At 30.3% G+C, this 18,768-nt stretch overlaps 2 protein-coding genes across 6 annotated transcripts in view; one reads left to right on the forward strand and one right to left on the reverse strand.

Annotated features, from left to right (window-relative positions):
* Positions 1-772: 772 nt before the first annotated feature.
* The window catches only part of LOC119687896 (out at first protein), a 62,583-nt gene continuing 44,587 nt past the window's right edge, over positions 773-18,768 (reverse strand). Inside the window, exons 5-6 of one of the 5 annotated variants that reach the window (XR_005253279.1) lie at positions 10,465-10,591; positions 8,942-9,025 (exon numbers count right to left, since the gene is read on the reverse strand). Coding sequence is in view for 4 of the 5 variants with exons in the window: in XM_038102438.1 (XP_037958366.1) it covers positions 8,900-9,025 (126 nt within the window). In the remaining variant the exon portion in view is untranslated. Of the gene's footprint in view, positions 1,539-8,417; positions 10,592-13,097; positions 15,179-18,768 lie in introns of those variants that run through there. The other 4 variants (XM_038102441.1, XM_038102438.1, XM_038102440.1 and 1 more) reach the window with 4 other exon arrangements.
* On the forward strand, positions 15,185-17,704 carry LOC119687897 (52 kDa repressor of the inhibitor of the protein kinase-like). Its single transcript, XM_038102442.1, has one exon. The coding sequence runs from the start codon at positions 15,983-15,985 to the stop codon at positions 16,568-16,570; it is 588 nt and encodes a 195-aa protein (XP_037958370.1). The 5' UTR covers positions 15,185-15,982; the 3' UTR covers positions 16,571-17,704.

Raw genomic sequence — 18,768 nt, forward strand, 5'->3', positions numbered from 1 at the left:
TTTCGTTTAGGATTCTTAAAATAAATCCATTTTTCATCGCCAGTAACAATCCGATGCAAAACCGATTTTGTTTCGTGTCTTTGAAGCAAAATTTCACAAGTGTTTTTTCGGTTTTCCATCTGTCTTTCATTCAATTCATGTGGCACCCATTTTCCACACTTTTGGATCTTTCCCATAGCTTTTAAACGGTCAGAAATTGTTTGTTGTGCAACATTTAACATTTCTGCCATTTGCTTTTGACCCAAAGTGTCATCTCCATCCAATATCGTTTGCGATTCGGCGTCTTCAAACTTTTTTGGCGGTCTTCCACGTTCTTCATTTCTCAAATCAAAATCATTATTTCTGAACCATTGAAACCATCTTTTGCATGTTGCTTCTGATAGAGCATGATCACCATATGCCTCGACAAGCATTCGATGCGACTCTGCACCACTTTTCTTCAAATCAAAACAAAAAATTAATGCTTTTCACAAATCATCACTTTCTGGTACAAAATTCGACATTTTTAACACGATGAAAAAATATGATGTTGTCTGTTCAATAACTTGATATATACTAAATATATTTCACACTTGTCATAGCAAGCAAACAAAAAAAAAATGGCACGTTCACAACAAATGTACCTTGTCGGAACATTTGTATCTTTACGTTCACTTCATACCGGTACACCTAATATATAAATAATAATATAAATATAATTATGTGTGATGAGATTGATTCATTTAAAACAAAGTAATAAAAAATAATAAAGAAGCGAAAAAATGTAAAAATATAACAATAAAGGAACTATTATTAATCATCATAGTCCATTAAACGATCTTTCCTAAATGCCACATCTTCATAAGATATGCAGTGCAATTCTATCAGCTTATCCTATTTGAAACATTTGTGTTGATGTAGTTCACTTTCATCTTCTTTTTTTTATAGCATAATGATATGATTTTCCTCACATAGTGTTCAGTTGCTATTGTTGTTTATGATGAAGCGGTTAGTAGTCGGTGCTTCAATCTCAGTATTTCGGTTCTTATGACGACAGTATTCAAAAGCATGTGTTTAAAATATTTCCGCTTCATAAGACTATAATCTTATAGTTTGTAAACAGATCTAGAATCGCTTTTAAGGATTAAGGAATTGTGATTAATAATATACACTGCGATTTAGATGTTTATTTGTACTAAGATGTTGTAACAGATCAAAAGATTTTTAATGAACTCCAGCATCTGTACAGGTTTTGTTTAGTTACATTTATTATGCATTTACCATATTGTTATGCTGAAGCATAATATGTCTCTGAAATATGTCTCTAAAAGTTACGTTTTGTTAATATGGCACCGCTGCCTGCAGTACTCTTTTGGAAAACTAGTAAGAATTTCAATACTCTTAGTGGTTCTTAAAAAGTCCATCCTTGAGACTACATTGCATGTTTTGATGAATTCTCCAGTACTTTTCAATTTAGGATTTCAGCAAGTTACTGCGATTTTTGGTCATGTGCTAAAGTTGTTAAAGTTCAGCATGCTTTATTTCTAGGAAAGTAGTAGCTGAAAAACAAATTATTAATTTCTAATATTAAAATATTTCAGTATTATATAGTTTTAAGAATATGTGGTTATTAATATGAATTATCCGAACTCAAACGAAATGACTAGAACAGCCATTATAAAATATTACTCATAATACTCCACCAACACTTCGAAGACCAACTTGTCTTATCCTTTATCTATCAATCTAAAGTCCAATATGCAAGTACTTACAAGACAAAAGAAACTTTTATCATTTTTTCATGTCTATTCTGTTTTAATTTTTTTAATTTTATTATAATTTTTATTTTGTTTTGTACTCTTGGTTTTTCAAAAATTTAAAACAAAATGCTACGCTTGACAATAAAAAAAACTTTTCAATCCTCTGCGCTTCGTTTTAGTATTTATTTATTATTTTTCTTATGTTGTTTGCTTTTATTTATCTTTCAGAATTTTCTAATTTATTGAAGAAGAAAAACTTTTAAAATACTTTTCAATAAAGTTTATCAAAACAAATAAATTGATTAAAATTCGCTAATGTATAACAAAACAGGCTATAGTTCTGTGTCGCCTATTCGATCAATTCTATGGATTGAGTATTGCTTGGATGCGGTATAAAATCAAAATCACGAATTCACGAAAGAATTATTACGTGTTATTCAAATTTATTCCTTAACAACACTAAACACATAATGACACTTCAAAAAGAGAAGAGTACTAAAGTCCAAGAATTTTAAAATAATTGTAAAATTATCTGATTTACCAACACAATCAATAATATAAGATTTATGTATCTAAAGCCTATTTTATTCGTCGATGCACCATCATATGCGCAAGCAAGAAACAAAAACTGTTTGAGGAACCCTTCGAAAGCGAATCTTTAGAAAATTATTTTTATAAATATTTTTGAACATTAATGTTAGAGTGAACAAGTTTTTTTCTTTCGCAAATTATCTGTTCTTAAACTCTGGTATTTGGTTTCCTTACTCGGACCCTATATACCCTCTTCGCTCTTGTTTACGCACATTTACTCTATATTACATAATATAACTGCTCCAAGTCAAATTAAATGCCTGGATTGCGTTCTAAATGATAAGAAATGTAATTTAATTTGGTTTATTAAACAATGTTAGCTTTTCTTTTCATAATGAAATCGCTGCTCAACTAACACCATTCTACATTACATCGACAAATAATAAAGATGTTATCTTCCATACAATTTTAATAAGCCAACACGTGTGTCAAACTTGCTACGTGTTCCTGCTAAATTAACTGGTATTCGATATGCAATCGAACAAGAACAGAACAGAAACGGTTAATTTAATGATTCCAGAAAGCAATAATTTAAATGACATTTGAATTTATAGACAACTAACAGGAAATTCAAATTTTATGCTAAACGATTCGACTGTCAAGTAAGTGTACATCCAATAATAACGGCAAGCCAAACCAAAAATAACAAGCTCTACAAAACAATCAGTTTATATCATTCAAAAGTGTATAAATAAACAAGAAATCAAAATGTCACAAGAAAAAATAAATGGAGGAAATGTGGAAATGGGCAAATGGGCAATTGGAAATGTAAAAATGGACAGTGAAGTACTTATGGTCGCTAGTACCAAACACGCGACATAAACACCATTAAAAATTTTAGTTTTTTATATTTCTTATATTTTTTCCATTTTTTATATTTTTAATATTTTTTATAATTTTTCTCCATATTTTATGCATGTTTCTATTGTTTATTTTATGTGTTTCTATTTCCGCATCAACTGCTACTTTCAATTATCGTAGTCTTTCTTATAGCGCATTGGCAATATCTGGCCTAAAAGTCGCTGTTGCGAACAATTAACACGATTTCGGTCAAATTGATTCAATCGTTGAAGTAATTGGTATTCGTTTTCTATTGCCGTCCTCTCTTAAAGAAAGAACATAATTTCAGAAATTCATTACTTAACAATATACTTTAAGAGAAGTGATGGTTATTATCTTACCTCATACCTATGTATAGGATACATAATTAGGTGAAGTAGGAATGAGCTGTAGTTGTTGTTCTTGATGTAACTTGAGGGTAACTATAGAGAAAGTAACACAAATGGATCACAAGATAAATACATAAGTAAAATGGGATATACGTATGTAAGGAAGCAGGGAACGATAAAAAATAAGGAGAAACTATCACCTATTCCCACATATCATATCTGTATTTGAACTGCAAACAAGATATAACAAGATATATCTAAGCCACTAAGATTTAATTTAAATTATTCAAATTTTTGTACATTTCTTTATTCATCGTACCCAACTGCATTCACATTATACATGGCAGCATGCATTATAAAGTAGGTATTAAAAAAACTCCATTTATAATTTATAAAAAGAACCAAATGACACTTGAATGGATGTAATGGTTTTATTTCTACACTGGATTAAAGAAAACGGGCATTTGCAATCACTATCAGCATCGAATACTGGCCATTACGTCAATACAGCGTTATCACCAATTACCAATTAATAGAACCTTAATCACTTTTTATGTCGAGTATCGATGGATACATTATCAAGTTGTCTTCTACATTATCAAGAGGTATTTTCATAGCAATCGTGTATTCAACAAATTCCACTAATCATCTTTCGGCAAGAAAACCCATGAATACAAAAATAGTTTTAATATTTGCATGCCACAATAATATTTACTTGGTTTGATAATTTTCCTATTTAAAAAACATTACTCAACATGAAAAAACTTCTGAATTTAAAAGCAATTTAGTAAAATCCCAAAGTCACTCATCAACGACAATCAAGTAAGAGCAGTTAATCATGCTCGTTGGCTGTAAAACATTAAAAATTAAATCTTAAATTTTAAATCATTCAATATTTAATCTTTATTAATATCAAAAATCACTGGTTAAAACATTGTTATCGTCATTTATACTTAATGCTGCTAATTTAACTATCCATCAAGCTCCACACATTACAAAAGCATCATTAACCCATATCCGCCCAACGTTCGATTAATCGAACAGCAAATTTTACCACTTTTTATGGATTTTTTTTTATATTAGAAAAAGTTTAAGAGTTTATATATGTAATTAGTTTGAATGTATGAAGCTTTAGCTTTACAAAAATATTTGTGACTTCACTCTACACCACCCGCCCTCTTACTAATTAAGCTTTAAAAAAAAAACATTACTTTTAGTCTACTTTTAAAAAATAGTAAAATTGTGAAAAAAAAAGATATAAAAAAAATAATTTTACAGTTTTATTGCCAATAAGACAAACTTGAAAAAACACTATTAGATTTTTTTATCAAGTCTTTCCTTCAGACTACACAGATGTGTAAAGTCGAGTGTTCGATTATTCTAATGTCTATATTATTTTCTATTAAACAGTGAACTAAAATGCAACGTTTTTGTTTTCATTGAGCAATATTTAGAGCAATAAAAGTACGACAAATACTTATTTTATTACATTTAGCCGGCAAAAGCGAGTGATTTTAAATTTATACGGTAAATATACGGTAAATTTAATATACGGGAGGAGCTGTACTTGATTCAGCCATCGTTAATGCATGGAAATTGGATTGCTTTGTTCGTCGCTTCTATGCAAAGAATATTATAAAACAAAAAGATTTTCGTGCAAATATTGCATATTCGCTTATAATGTCAACGGAAGGACAAAAATCATCTAGTGAAAATGACAACAGTGATGCCGATAATAGTGACCTTCCTCCAATGTATATCTCCAAGGAGGAGCAACATGAAAATATGCCCCGAATCATAGGTCACCATTTAATTATAAAAATAGGAGACAATAAAAAGAGACGATGCAAGCTTTGCCATAAACCATCCTCACACCATAAATCACTACACACATATTGTTTTGAAAAACTCCACAGCCAAAATAAAATGAAATAGTAAAATAATAATCTTTTTTTTATGCATTGAAGTCTTACTTTAATTTAAAAATAATAAACGTATATAATTTTTCAAATACCTGCTATTTTTCTGTTAATGCATTATGTAAAAAAGTGAAAATTAAAAAATGCGGCTAAGCGCCTACTGTTCGAATAATCGAACACCACCTTTCTCCAAAACAAAAAATTGCAAAAAATTTTGGACTTCAGATTCGTGATTTTTGCCCAATTATACTTAATATATAAAATTTTGATCAAAAATTCCAAAAAAAAAACCTTGGACGAATATGGGTTAAGTTCATAAATTAATTTGTTAAAAAAAGTCATAACGTGCCAACAAGCTCGATATAGGCTTACTGAGCATTAATAGCCACAATAAATTATTGATATCTTCATAGAGTTTCCGAATGTTAGTATACTCAAAAGAAGCCACCAAGTAATAAAACATATCGTTTTTATTGCAAATAGGAAATCGCTTTTTTTGCGCTTCGCTCGAAGCCTTTTAAGTGTTCTTCAAATCATCACTTTTAGTCCGGATTACAATAGAAAGCGCATGCAAAGCATACCGCGCATTATAAAAACGAAATATTTGTATTGATGTATTGAGAAAATAGAGCATTACCTATATGCTACAAAGAAACAGACAAGACAACAGCTAAGTTATTATATTCTGCAGACAAAGTTCTCCCGTTATGAATAATAACTGACTCACAAACAGCTTTTAATAACCATCTGTCACCTTCAATTAAATAAAATAAATATTATTATTTATTTAAAAAAAAATTAATTAAACTAATAAATAATAACTAATTGTAATTAAGGTAAAATAACTGCGCTGAATTAACCTGGTGTTTACTTAGTTGGTACCAGTACCAAGAACGATGTGTAACGCCACTACGCGCTGACGGTAACCATTCACAACTTCAATCAAAGTAGCGCTCGTCGCAATAAACCTAAGCCAAGACAGTCTTTATTGCAACAAGAAACGGAAATATAAAAGATCCCTAACAGAAATTATCCTTTAATATGATATTGAAACTTCATTAGTTCAAGCTGTTCTAAAAACTTTAAATATACTTGCGAAATGAAGATATTGACTTAAAAAAAATTTCAAATCGTTGAAAAAAACAAACATTTTAATATTTTTATTTTTATAAAATTTTTATTTTTTTATCTCTTTCAACCATTTTTTATTTATTTTTTCTTTATATTCATTCCACCTAAGGAACTACAAAATTTTCAACCTGTTTTTACAATTTTAGATACATTTTTATCTATAGTGATTTTTTTATACAATTTCACTTAATTATATACATATACATATACCGCATAAACTCGTACATAAACGAGTATAGTTTATATAAATATTAAAATTTTCATATTTTGTGATACATTTTTCACTATGGTTAATTTTATTCAATTCTAATTAGTTACAGACAGACATTTTACAATTTCGTAGACACATTTAAGTATAATATAATTATTATCACGATTTTCATACACATATATATATCTATATATATTTATTATTGTTTTACAACAAATAAAATTATTATTTATAAATGACTAATAAAAAAAATTTTTCATACAAATTATATTACCTAAAATTATTATTTCTTTCAAAATTAATTGTTTTTTCAACTTATAATTTTTATCGTTACATTATTGGTGTATGCAATTAATATGCTTATATGCTAAATTATTAAGCTAAATTTTAGTATGTATTTTTGTAAGCATATATTTACAAAATTGTTTTCTTTGTTTTTTATTTTGAAATTGTTAATTTAATTACTTACTTTTTTTTTATTTATAATTATTGTTCCATTTTACATATTGAAACTCTGCTAAGAAAATTCGTGTGCGTTTTTTTTTTGTAAATCAAATATGCTAATTAAATTATAAAAATAGTATAAGTATATATATATGAAATTTAATGATTTTAAACAGTAATGTATTACAATTTTTTTATTTTTAATCTAAAATATTAGAAATATTAGGCTTAATATTCTTTTCAGAACATTTAGATTCAAAAAATAGTTTATTTCGTTAAATTCGACTTCAAATTAAGATTTAATAAAATAAATTACATTTGTTTGCGTTTTTCACTTGTAATTAAGTAAAAAATATTTACAGAATTTTTAATATTAATATTGAACAGAATTAGTTTAATATTAGTTTTTGTTTTACTACGCGGAGTTTTAAAAACTTGAAAAATGTACAAAAATATATATTAAACAGAGCTAAAATCAAATGCATACCGTGGTAATCAGTACTTCGTTTCTGAAAAATCACTAAATTTGTGATTTGTAAATAAAATCATTGCCTAATTTGATTTCATATAGAAAAATTAATTTTTATTTTTGAAAATTTGAAAACAATGGTTTTTCTGTGTTAAAATTTATATTACTCATGTATACAGGATATTCTTTTTTAAAAAATGTTTTAATAAATTTTCTATTAATCTTTGAGGATTAAATAACATTATTAAAAAAGTTACTACTTTTAGTTATTAGATTTTTATTTTTATAAATGGGAAAACATTTTGAATTTTTTAAAAAAAAGTAATCGATTATTATAATATAAATAAGCCTTCGAAGACTGTGTATTTTTATGCTAATTGTTTATCCAAATCAAAGTACAAAACTGTATATATATTTAATTTGTTTTTTGTATTAATTAAAGAAATAAATATGTAAAGAATATTAATAATATAACAGTAATTAACCTTCGAAATATTTTTTATATGTACAATCATTTAGTTTACATATACTTTTATATATGTTATACTATTTCGCTAAGAAATAATTTTCAATATATACTAAGGCCACATTTTAAGTTATAATTATAATTATTTTAAAAATACAATGCGTACACATTGAAATTATATTTAATTTATCTTAAAGGACTCAAATAAAATATGTAATCAATTATAAAATATACAAGAAATTTTTTGCTAAGCAAGTCCACATACAAAAAAGATTTTTAGTTACTATTAGTGTCTATATTATATCAAGAAATAAATACGAACTCTCTTTTATTTACTGACAAGTATATAAAGAGCGCTTTAATGAAATAAACACCTAAAAGTCTTACTACAAGGTTTTCAGATTAGTAGATAATCAACTTTTAATTTAAGCAACTCTAATTTGTAAATATTCTACAACAAAATTTTTATGATAGATATTGAAATTACAACTTCGAAAGAGCAATGAACGATATAATCAAAATTTAATGAAAAGAAGTATTTCATTTAAAAAAAAAATCAAATAATTTTTCTATTTTAATTACTATCTGAAAATTTCTGCAATTTGCTGAGAGTTTCACTTCTTATTATTATTAAGTACGTACTAACTGCAACCCTGCGCCCTACAGCACACAAAAAATAAAAACGAAATAAACGTTTTACCATGTTTACATTACAAACTTAAGTGAACGAATTTTGCTAAAGTTGATTTCCTTTCCTTTGTTAAAATAATTGCATTTGTTGAGAACTAAGATAAAGTAATGTACATTGTATTGTAGCCTTTACGGTGATTGTCTTATTTTTGTTATGTTGAGATGTATTCTGTCGTGACCTTTTTTGTGCATTAAACTTTAGTGTTGTATGGTTAAGTGAAATAAAAAAGTGTATTGAAATGAAATATAATAGATTTTTGTTTGTAATATTAATTATATTAAGAGAAAATGTAAAGCAATAAGTCTGTAAAATAACGTGACTAAACATTTAATTGCCGCAACCCGGGATAGTGATCCCCACGAATTTAAAGTAAATAAATTTTTTGTAATAAATTGTTAACGTTTGGGATAAATTGCAATATGAGTAATCCAGAAGACGAACTAAGCAACAGTGAGAAGAAGGCAATGAAAAAAAAGTCCCTAAACTTTGTTGAATCGCAGGCGTTAAGAGGCAGCACTAAAAGCAATATCATTTGAATTAAAGCAATGATTTCAAGAAAAGGATTGAATTTGTCTACAGAAGAACTCAACTACAGCGCTGATATTGTAGAAGTTTACTTCAAACAGTTCTTGGAGTGTGTACGCAAACATTGACAAATTAAAGATACATTTGTGGCAACAGTATAAAAAATCACGAATTTGCTAGAGAAAAGGAAACCATTTCTTACAGATGTCATTACAATAAATACAGCATCGTCAATGAGAGCCCAAGAATTCATTGGGAAGTAAAATGACCGTTATTCGAAAGGAAGTATAGTAAATTTCCAAAATGTATGGCATTATTTAAGAAATTAAATAATCAGGATGATATATTTTATGACCACGAACTTTTTTTGATAATAAAAGAGCACTGGAGCAATAAATCTCTAGCAGTGATTCACAATTTTTTTACTTGATTTCTTAATAGTAAAGAGAATTGTGAAAAAGTTTCACAGTTTTAGAAGAAAACAAATTATTATTCTTTCTAGTTACCATTCGGATTAGACAAGTTTTACATTTGGTGCATTTTACATTTTCTAATATTAAACTATTTAAAATAGACCAACCCCCAGGTTGATTTTAAATTAAAAAAAAAGTTTTTTTTAAATAATAAAACGCTTTATATTTGGATTCAAATTTAGATTGCACAGAAAATGCTATTAAGTAAAACAGTACTCCAGGCTAAAGCAAAGCGCTTATTTGATGATATCAAAAGCCAATCTATATATAACGACAGTGTGAGTGGTAGTGCTACTGATAAAGAACATTTTGAAACTGGTAACGGCTGGTTTGAGAGATACAAAATACGCGCCAATCTACACAATATTTCTCTAAAAGACGAAGCAACCATGATACCGCTGCTGCGGACCGTTTCCCGATAGAGTTAAAAGCGACAATTCAGGAGGGAGATTATGACTCAAACGAAGTTTTCAATGTTGATGCGACAGGTTTATTTTGGAAACGTCTCCCAAAGAAAACTTTTATATCGAGAACTGAAAAATCAACACCAAGATTTAAAGCTAGTAAAGACAATGCAAATGAGCTTCTAGGTGACAATGCAAATGAAGACTTTAAGTTTAAGCGTTACTTGCTTACCAATCAGAAAATCCTAGATCTTTGAAGGACTGTTTAAAGGATCGACTTCCTGTACACTGGCGAGCCAATAAGAAATCATGGATAACGGCCTTATTATTTTAAGACTGGGTTTTTACGTGCGCCATTCCTGAAATTAAAGCTTATTACAATAAAGAGAATTTAGACTTCGAGGCATTAGTCTTAGTAGATAATGCTCCTGTTCACGCAGTTTATATGACTTATCTGAAAATGTTAAATTTGTGTTTTTACTACCGAATACTACATCCGATGAATGAGAGTGTAATTTCGAATTTTAAAAGCTATTATCTGCGCCGATAATTTAAGATGCTTTTGATTGAAATTGGACCCGATAAGCTTACAATGCAACAATTCTGAAAATCTTTTAATATTTTGAAGGCAATCCTGGAAATCTTTTAATATTTTGAAGGCAATCAACATTATTGCAGAAACTTAAGAGAAAGTAAAACCATCTTGCATGAACGGTGTTTGACGCAAAATATGGCCAGAATGTGTACACAAGACAAAAGGTGACAGTTCCTCTTTAGAAGTTGATGATGATGAAGCGGATACTATTTGTCATGAAATTGCTAACTTATAGAGTTTAATTTTGAAGGGATGGATAAAGTTGACATAAATGAATTGCTAGTTCATAACCAAGAAATGTCTAACGAGAAATTATATATGTTATACTTCCCTAACATTCGAGGGATCTTATGGATAACAAAAAAAATATTAATTAAAGTGGATGATGCTACCCTCATCGCATCAAACCATACTGCTGTCGGGCAGCTAGTGAACATCATTAAGTTGACTGTTGTGTCACAGGACAAAGAACTTAATACAGATTGTATTGTTGGGCATATGTTAGTCTCTGTTCTGAACAGTCAGGGGCTACCATTGTCAATATCAGCATAATTGAGATCAGCTTACATGACCAAAAGAGTTTTGTAAAACTGAGCTCAATACAGAATAAGAGTTTTAAGGCTTATATAAGTCAAGGACACTATAGGAATGTTGCCCTAGACATGGTGTCTAAACTTCCCCCTCCAGCACCAGCTAAACGGGCTTTATCTGACGACATGATCACGCCAGCTGGTAAGAAATCCAAACAAAGCACCTCGATTCAGGGATCGAGCAGACCTACTTTTAGCCAAGTAGCAAGTCAAACCAAGGGGATCAAATTAGGGTTTGTTCCTCTTGACTTGACTAAGTGCTCCCTAAACAGGGAACAAATCGCACAGCTACAGGAGACCATCATTGAGACTGCCATTAAGTTAGCCTCGGACGAAGTTAAATCGGAATTTGAAGGTGGTTTTTCTCGCACGGGATGGTTGATGGTGGTGCTCTAATGATCAAACGGCTAAATGGGTCCGTAAAAATGCGGCAATGATTGCAACTAATACAAAACTGGGTGTTAAAGTGGCTGAAGAGTCAGAGTTTCCAAAGACACGCCTGGTGCGGGGATATTTTCCACACAGCTGTGACATTAAAAACACCAAGCTCCTTGTCACAATTGAGACCCAGAATAGGCTAAAGGCAAGCACTTGGAAAATACTACAGCAGACTGCAGAAAGTTCTCTTCTCCACATCGTTCTTGCTGTCAACGATGCTTCCTGAAATACACTGATGCAGAATGCAGAATAGCGGCAGAATAGCGTACCGCTTCAGTCATGTTAAGCTACTTTTAAAAGCAAATAATACAACAAGAGAGGCAGCCAGAACAACGGCCTACGGAACAAAGGGTTCTAAAGGTTACAGAGTACAAAGACAGAGAATCAGAGAGTGGAGCATATGGTCCCACATTAAATATCAACGTCTAATATGACTTTAAGTGAGGCCCCAACTACCAGTATTGGCATGGTGCAAAGGTGAGGGTCTCTCCATAGATCCGGAGAATTTATGTTCCTTTCACACTTAAACGTAAATTAGATATAGGTCCTGTACGTTTAAAAAACCCTAATATTCCTCTCTCTTTCTAGTGAGGCAAAATATCTAAGAGTCATCGATAGTAAACTCACTTGGAATACACACGTAAACAAGGTACACAACAAAGCACTTAAGGCTTTATGGACAACGCAGTCCTGTATAGGCAAAACTTGGGGCCTCAAGCCGAAGATGATATTTTGGATATATCAGGCAGTAGTACGTCCTATTATAACATATGGTTGTCTGGTCTGGTGGCTAAAAGTTACATAGGTTGGATCTATTGCTCTTTCAACGAAACTTTAGCGACTCGCGTACCTCTCGCGGGCTGGTGTTGTGAGGACTAGTACAACTGTAGCACTTGAGGCTATACTTGGGTTCACACCTCTGCATATTCACATTCTATCTACGCTCCGCTTAGTGCACTCCGATTAAAACTCCACATGAATAAAGTTTGTCCTGACTATGGTCAGGTCATGGAATAATATTAAAAACATTTGGAGCACATAAAATTTCTCAGTGTGATGGAGACTATATAACAAAACTTCAGAAAATTTGAGTTTTGTAAACTTTTTCTGCTTCAAAAATTGTTACTTTTGCATATAATTGCGTTAAATTTTTTTTTAAAGAATAACTTAATTTTTTATGTTTGAACTGCATTGTTGTTTCTTTGGTTAAAATAAATCAAAAAACAAAAATCAATTTGAGTAAAATTTAAAAAACATTATGCGAAATTTAAAAAAAATTTTGTGGTTGAACGCAGATTTTTTCTACTAAGTGTACATTAGAGTGGCCGCAAAAAAATTTGTTTTTGATTTCCATATGTTTCTGCTTCTTAAAATATTCCTTTTGATGATAAATTAAGGAAAATAAAATCGCATTGTCGATCGCATTGTGCCAACCCGTGCAGAGTTGGCCTCAAAGTTGACTAATTTACATTATTTATATATTTTTACGTTATGATATTGAATTCACTTAAGTCTGCTTATATTTCCTACATAATTTTGGCACGAAGTAAAAATTGTAACACTGAAATGAATTTCGTATTACGAAACTTGAGTTGCAACATTGTTATTATAACGGTTTATTGACTGTCAAATTGACAATGAGAAAGAGATTGAACGATAATTGATCATTTTACGTTGCGAAAATTAATCTGAATTGAAATAAATTCCGTTTCATCTCTGCAATCAAAATCATGTCCAAAGCGGCTTAGATCCGATGACGATAATATATTTATAATAGGAAAATGTGAAAGTGAAATCTTTGGAGCAAAGTTGCCGTTAATGAAGTAAGTAATTCAACTGTTTTTCTATAAGACCTTGAAAGAAAGTTTTAAAAATGTGATTGCTATCGTACTACCATTTTGGCAAAAGGCTCGTATTCCTACTCTAACTGAATCTCATTGCCAAAAAAAAATTACAAAAATTGTACGATGAATGGAGGTTATTATAAAAAAGTAGCAAATCTCCACTCGCAGGCATTGATAAAAAATTATTACAAAAATAAAAGCGCAAGTTAGAACTATTGGAGAAAGTTGATAAACGTAAACAGCAATATATGGAAGATTTATGTTCAAGCGTTCCAGATAATAACATATAAGAATCAATGTTTGACATTTCTTTATTTGTTTTTAATAATCCTACATGAAAATATATTTTTCGAATAGCAGCGACAGATTCTAGACTCGATATTGAGCATAGGGATAATACTGAAGATCTTATGGAATATCCATTGTCCTCGGAAGTAGCAATGGAAGAAAATATTTCAATTGGAATACCAGATAGTCTTTTACGAGAAAAAATACACTTCATTGATGATAGAATGCTTAGTTGCATGGATAAATCTAAAATTTCTACTAGAGCTGCAATTCATTTCATAAGTGCAACAGTAGCTGCATTAGATCAGCGCGTCAATCGTACAACTGTTCATCTGATGGGAAAAGAATACCAACGCAGAAAAGCGCATGATATTGTAAAGAATTTCGATGTAAATTAGTTAAAGTTTTCACTTTTGAAGTTATATATAATATACATAATTGCAGATCCCTCAAGCTTTTGTATTTCATTGGGATGGAAAACTCCTACCAGAAATTAAGGGTAAAGAAAAAGTTGACCGACTTGCTCTTGTCGTCACATGAGAAAATACCGAAAAAATACTTGGTATTCCGTAAACACAACGATAATGGGTAAACAGAACAAACAAAATAGAGTATAATTAGGTAAAAACATATAAATAATGTAAATTAGTCAAAAATATTCCTGAAATATTTTACGAGCAAAGTAGTAATTTTATGACTTTTTCTATATTGAGGTACTTTTACAACTTTGAGCTCAACTCGGCACGGGTTGGCACAATGCGATCGATCTCAAATTTTATTTTCCTTAATTTATCATCAAAAGGAATATTTTAAGAAGCAGAAACATATGAAAATCAAAAAAAAAATTTTCCCACACAACTAATGACCAGTTTAGTGTACATATATATGACATACATATATTTCTTAAATAATTTTTCCCACTTTATTCTTGTACATTTTTAAACTTTAGAAGTCACTTCGAATTTTTTTATATATCTTAGCATGTGGACTTTTACATCAATCACTATTTTGTCATATTATTAATATTTTTATCCTATTCTAAAATTTTTGTTTAGGTGTAAATTTACTATAACTACTTGATGCTAGATGCTGTTTGAATTATAACAGCCATTTACTTTTTTGTGGAGCGATCACCTGTGTATTTTTATCACTGTTTAACTGTAGTTTGTTCTATCCGCATATTAAGTGAATCTGAAATTAATTTAGATATATTTCGAGTGGCTTTAAAATTGAATTCAATTTTTTTAACTACTGAGTGAAACGGACGCGAAATGGATATAAGAAACTTCTTTAAAGGTTATTTTCGTTGAAGTATTATTAAATGTTCTCTAAAATCAATAAAATGTTTTATGTTTAAACTGACATAAAACAGAAGGTGTCAGAAAATGATGGCACAAAGTTGAAAGTGATGAGAACCATGCACTTTTTCTGCTGTTGGTAAACGTTATTATAATCTATATTTTTTTATGCAGAGTATGGTTTTGAAAATTATACGTTATTATAGCTTTTTCCAATGATTTTCCTAAAAACGATAATGGGCGATATGTTGTCGCTCTCCAAATGAAACTGTTTCAAAAATTAGAGATATTGAAACATTTTTGGACGCCTTCATAAATGTATGAGTTCCTAAAGCGTTTTAAAAAGTTTGTTGTGTAAATTTTGGGTACTTTTTCCACCTAAATGTCCGCAAGGAGTACTGGGATCATTTGCAATAAAACCCTATGTCCGCTATAAACATATGCATAAGTACTGCAAAAAATATACAAAAAGTTGGTACCATAAAGCAACTGACGCTGAGGCGGATAATGTGCTTAAAGGTTGGCCTGTAGATGTGGCAATATATACTGACTGCAAAAAAGTTATAGACGAAAATGGAAAAATTCTGAAATCAATCCTTAATGCTATAATATTTTGCGACACATGACTTGCCATTAAGGGAAAAATCATCGGATGAACGTATGAAGATATGAACATGTTTTAATTTTACAGAAATATATGTATGTCATATATTATTCAATATTTTTACGCTGGGCTACAGATTTTAATATATTGAGAAATTTATACGATTTAGGTGTTTTAGTCGACTTAATGAAGTTACAAATTGTATCAGGTGATACTGGGCTTGAAATGCATTTCACTAAAGCCAGTCGTCAACGGGCAACTTACTCATCGCCTCGAAATCCGAATAAATTGGTATTAGTAAGCCTCTGTGGAAAAGTAGTAAGAGACAAAATAGTGGAAGCAGTAAGGAAAGCCTCTGTATATAGTGTACTAGCTGACGAAACTGTTGATATTTCAGGAAAAGACCAGCTGTCAATTGGTGTTCGATTTTGTGATAAACAGAGAATTGTCCACGAGAAGTTTCTAGGATACACAAAACTAAGTGCTATGGATTCCAAAACAATTGCAGGAGCTATTAATAGTTTTTTGAAAGAAAAGGATCATGATTATAGCAAATGCGTAGGCCAAGGATATGATTTTTGTTTCACCATGGCCGGAAAGGTTAACGGCGTTCAAGGAATATTAAGAAATATATCTACAAAAGCCCTTTTTTTCATTGTGCATGCCATAGACTCAATTTAGTTGTCAATGGCTTAAATGCTGTTGCGGATATAAGAAATACGATAGCAACAGTTAAAGACATAATTAATTTTTTCCGAGAGTCTAGTACACAAAGTCATAATACGCCAAACATGCTCCTTTTTTATAATACTCGATGGTCACAAAAATGCAGAAGCATTCGACTTTTTAAAACACATTTCGTGAAAATTATTAAGTCGTTAGAGAAATTAGAGGTTGAAAGAAATGCAAGCACCAGAAAAATCAGCTTTTCAACTGCAGACAACAGCTACTAACTCTACGTTTATCATTACCGTACTATTAATAGCCAAATATTCAGCTCTACTGGAGCCAACAGTGAATACTTTGCAATCATCTTTAATAAACGTTATGCAATGCTCGCAACATACCTATACAAAATTTTATTGAAGTCGTGCAGCAGAATCGAAGTAGTATTGATGTGATTGTAGGTGACTGAATCGAATGAAATTACAGACCAGTTATATGTTGAACTAAAGCCTCCTAGAATATACAGCCAACAACATTTAGAGCCAATCCGCCCGCGACGACAGTAGATCAGTATTATAAGGTTTCCCTTATAACACCTTATTTAGCCTCGCTGCTCACATCACTTAGTATTCGATTAATAAAGAAAATTCCACAGCATTTTTTTGTCCTATCTTTTTCTATACCAAATGTTGCAATTGTCTGATGAAAGATTGCGAGAAAAATTAAAACAGTGCAAGCATTTACAATATTGAAGGACTTGAGGAAGAGAGTCAAATATGGTACATTACATGGAAAAAAAAAGTGAAATCTGCTGAAGAGTTGAAACAAATTTGTATAAAAGTATTAATAAAGTGAAGCACAGATATTATTTCCTGTGAAAAAAAAGCGCTTGAAATGTATGTTGCATTATCTTGTACGACATGGACGGTGTAACGATCATTTACTACTTTAAGGCATGTAAAACTTGACTACGATCTACTATGAGCGAAAATCGATTAAATGGTAGAATAAATTTTCATAACTAAGGTTTAATAATAAATAAATTAATTTGTTTACTTATATTTATGTTTGCTGGGTCTTTATAATAAATTTGTGGACGAAAACAAAAATGAAATTGTTAAGAAAGTAATTGATCTATTAGCAGAAGATCCCCGCAGACTTTCGTTTAAATAATTCTTTTTTGCAACATATTTAAATTTATTTATTTTATTATTTTCTTGTCTTATACTGAGAGGCTAGGCATATGTTAACAAACCATAAAACTTGTCACACATAATTTTTAACACGTTCATATATAAAATAAATATAAAATAAATAAAGTAAATAAATTCCACAAATTAAAAGAAACAAAATCAAATTTTCAAGGAACCAAAGGCGAAATATTCTGGATAATAAGCCAAAAAGCCAAAAAGAAAACGAAAAACGTGGCGAGGTAGGGAGGTGTACCTTAGCACACTTAAAAAATATATAATAATGTCAAAGCATTATTTTTCAAACAAAAGTGCCTCTCGCAAGTTTAAGTACCAATTCACTCGTTCAGTGCTCCAAGTGTTCGCTGTTCAAAAATGCAGACATTTAAAAGTGTGCAAAAAAATTTTTACAATACTTAGCATGGGTTATTAAATTGAAAACTAACTTGCTATCATATTGAAAATAAAACAAATATTAAAAACATTTATAAATCGCTGTTTTCTTAGTGCTTCCCACACAACATGGATGCTGAAGCAGAAACCATAAAACTATGATGTATCCGGAAGAAAATAATGTAACTCTGCCATGAACGCAGCTGCTTTGTTGCGGAAGAAGAACAAAATAAAACATCAAATCGTATCAAAGAGGTGTTTGGAGACAAGCCTAGTGGAGGACGCACGGATCAACACGCACGGACCTAATCACATTGGTTACAAGTAATGCTGAACCAAGTGATCAAATATTTATGCTCCTTCCAGAAGAGAAAAAAATCAAATAAAAATCATTAAAATGATCTGTTTCCGCATGCAAGAAGATAACTTATATCGGGAGATTGTGGTGGCACAAGCTGAGATGTCGCTCCCAGCTAAGCAGTACTTAGTCAACTTATCTCCACTGTACACGATAGAACAGTACCTGGAAACAAAAACAACAATAAAAAGCAATTCAATCCTAGTATGTAATAACATATATATTATCAACTACTAGTATCTCGAGACTTCGAGTAATATTGCCATACGTGA

The sequence above is a fragment of the Teleopsis dalmanni genome, chromosome X, assembly GCF_002237135.1.
Source record: "Teleopsis dalmanni isolate 2A chromosome X, ASM223713v2, whole genome shotgun sequence".
Taxonomy (NCBI): Eukaryota; Metazoa; Arthropoda; class Insecta; order Diptera; family Diopsidae; genus Teleopsis; species Teleopsis dalmanni.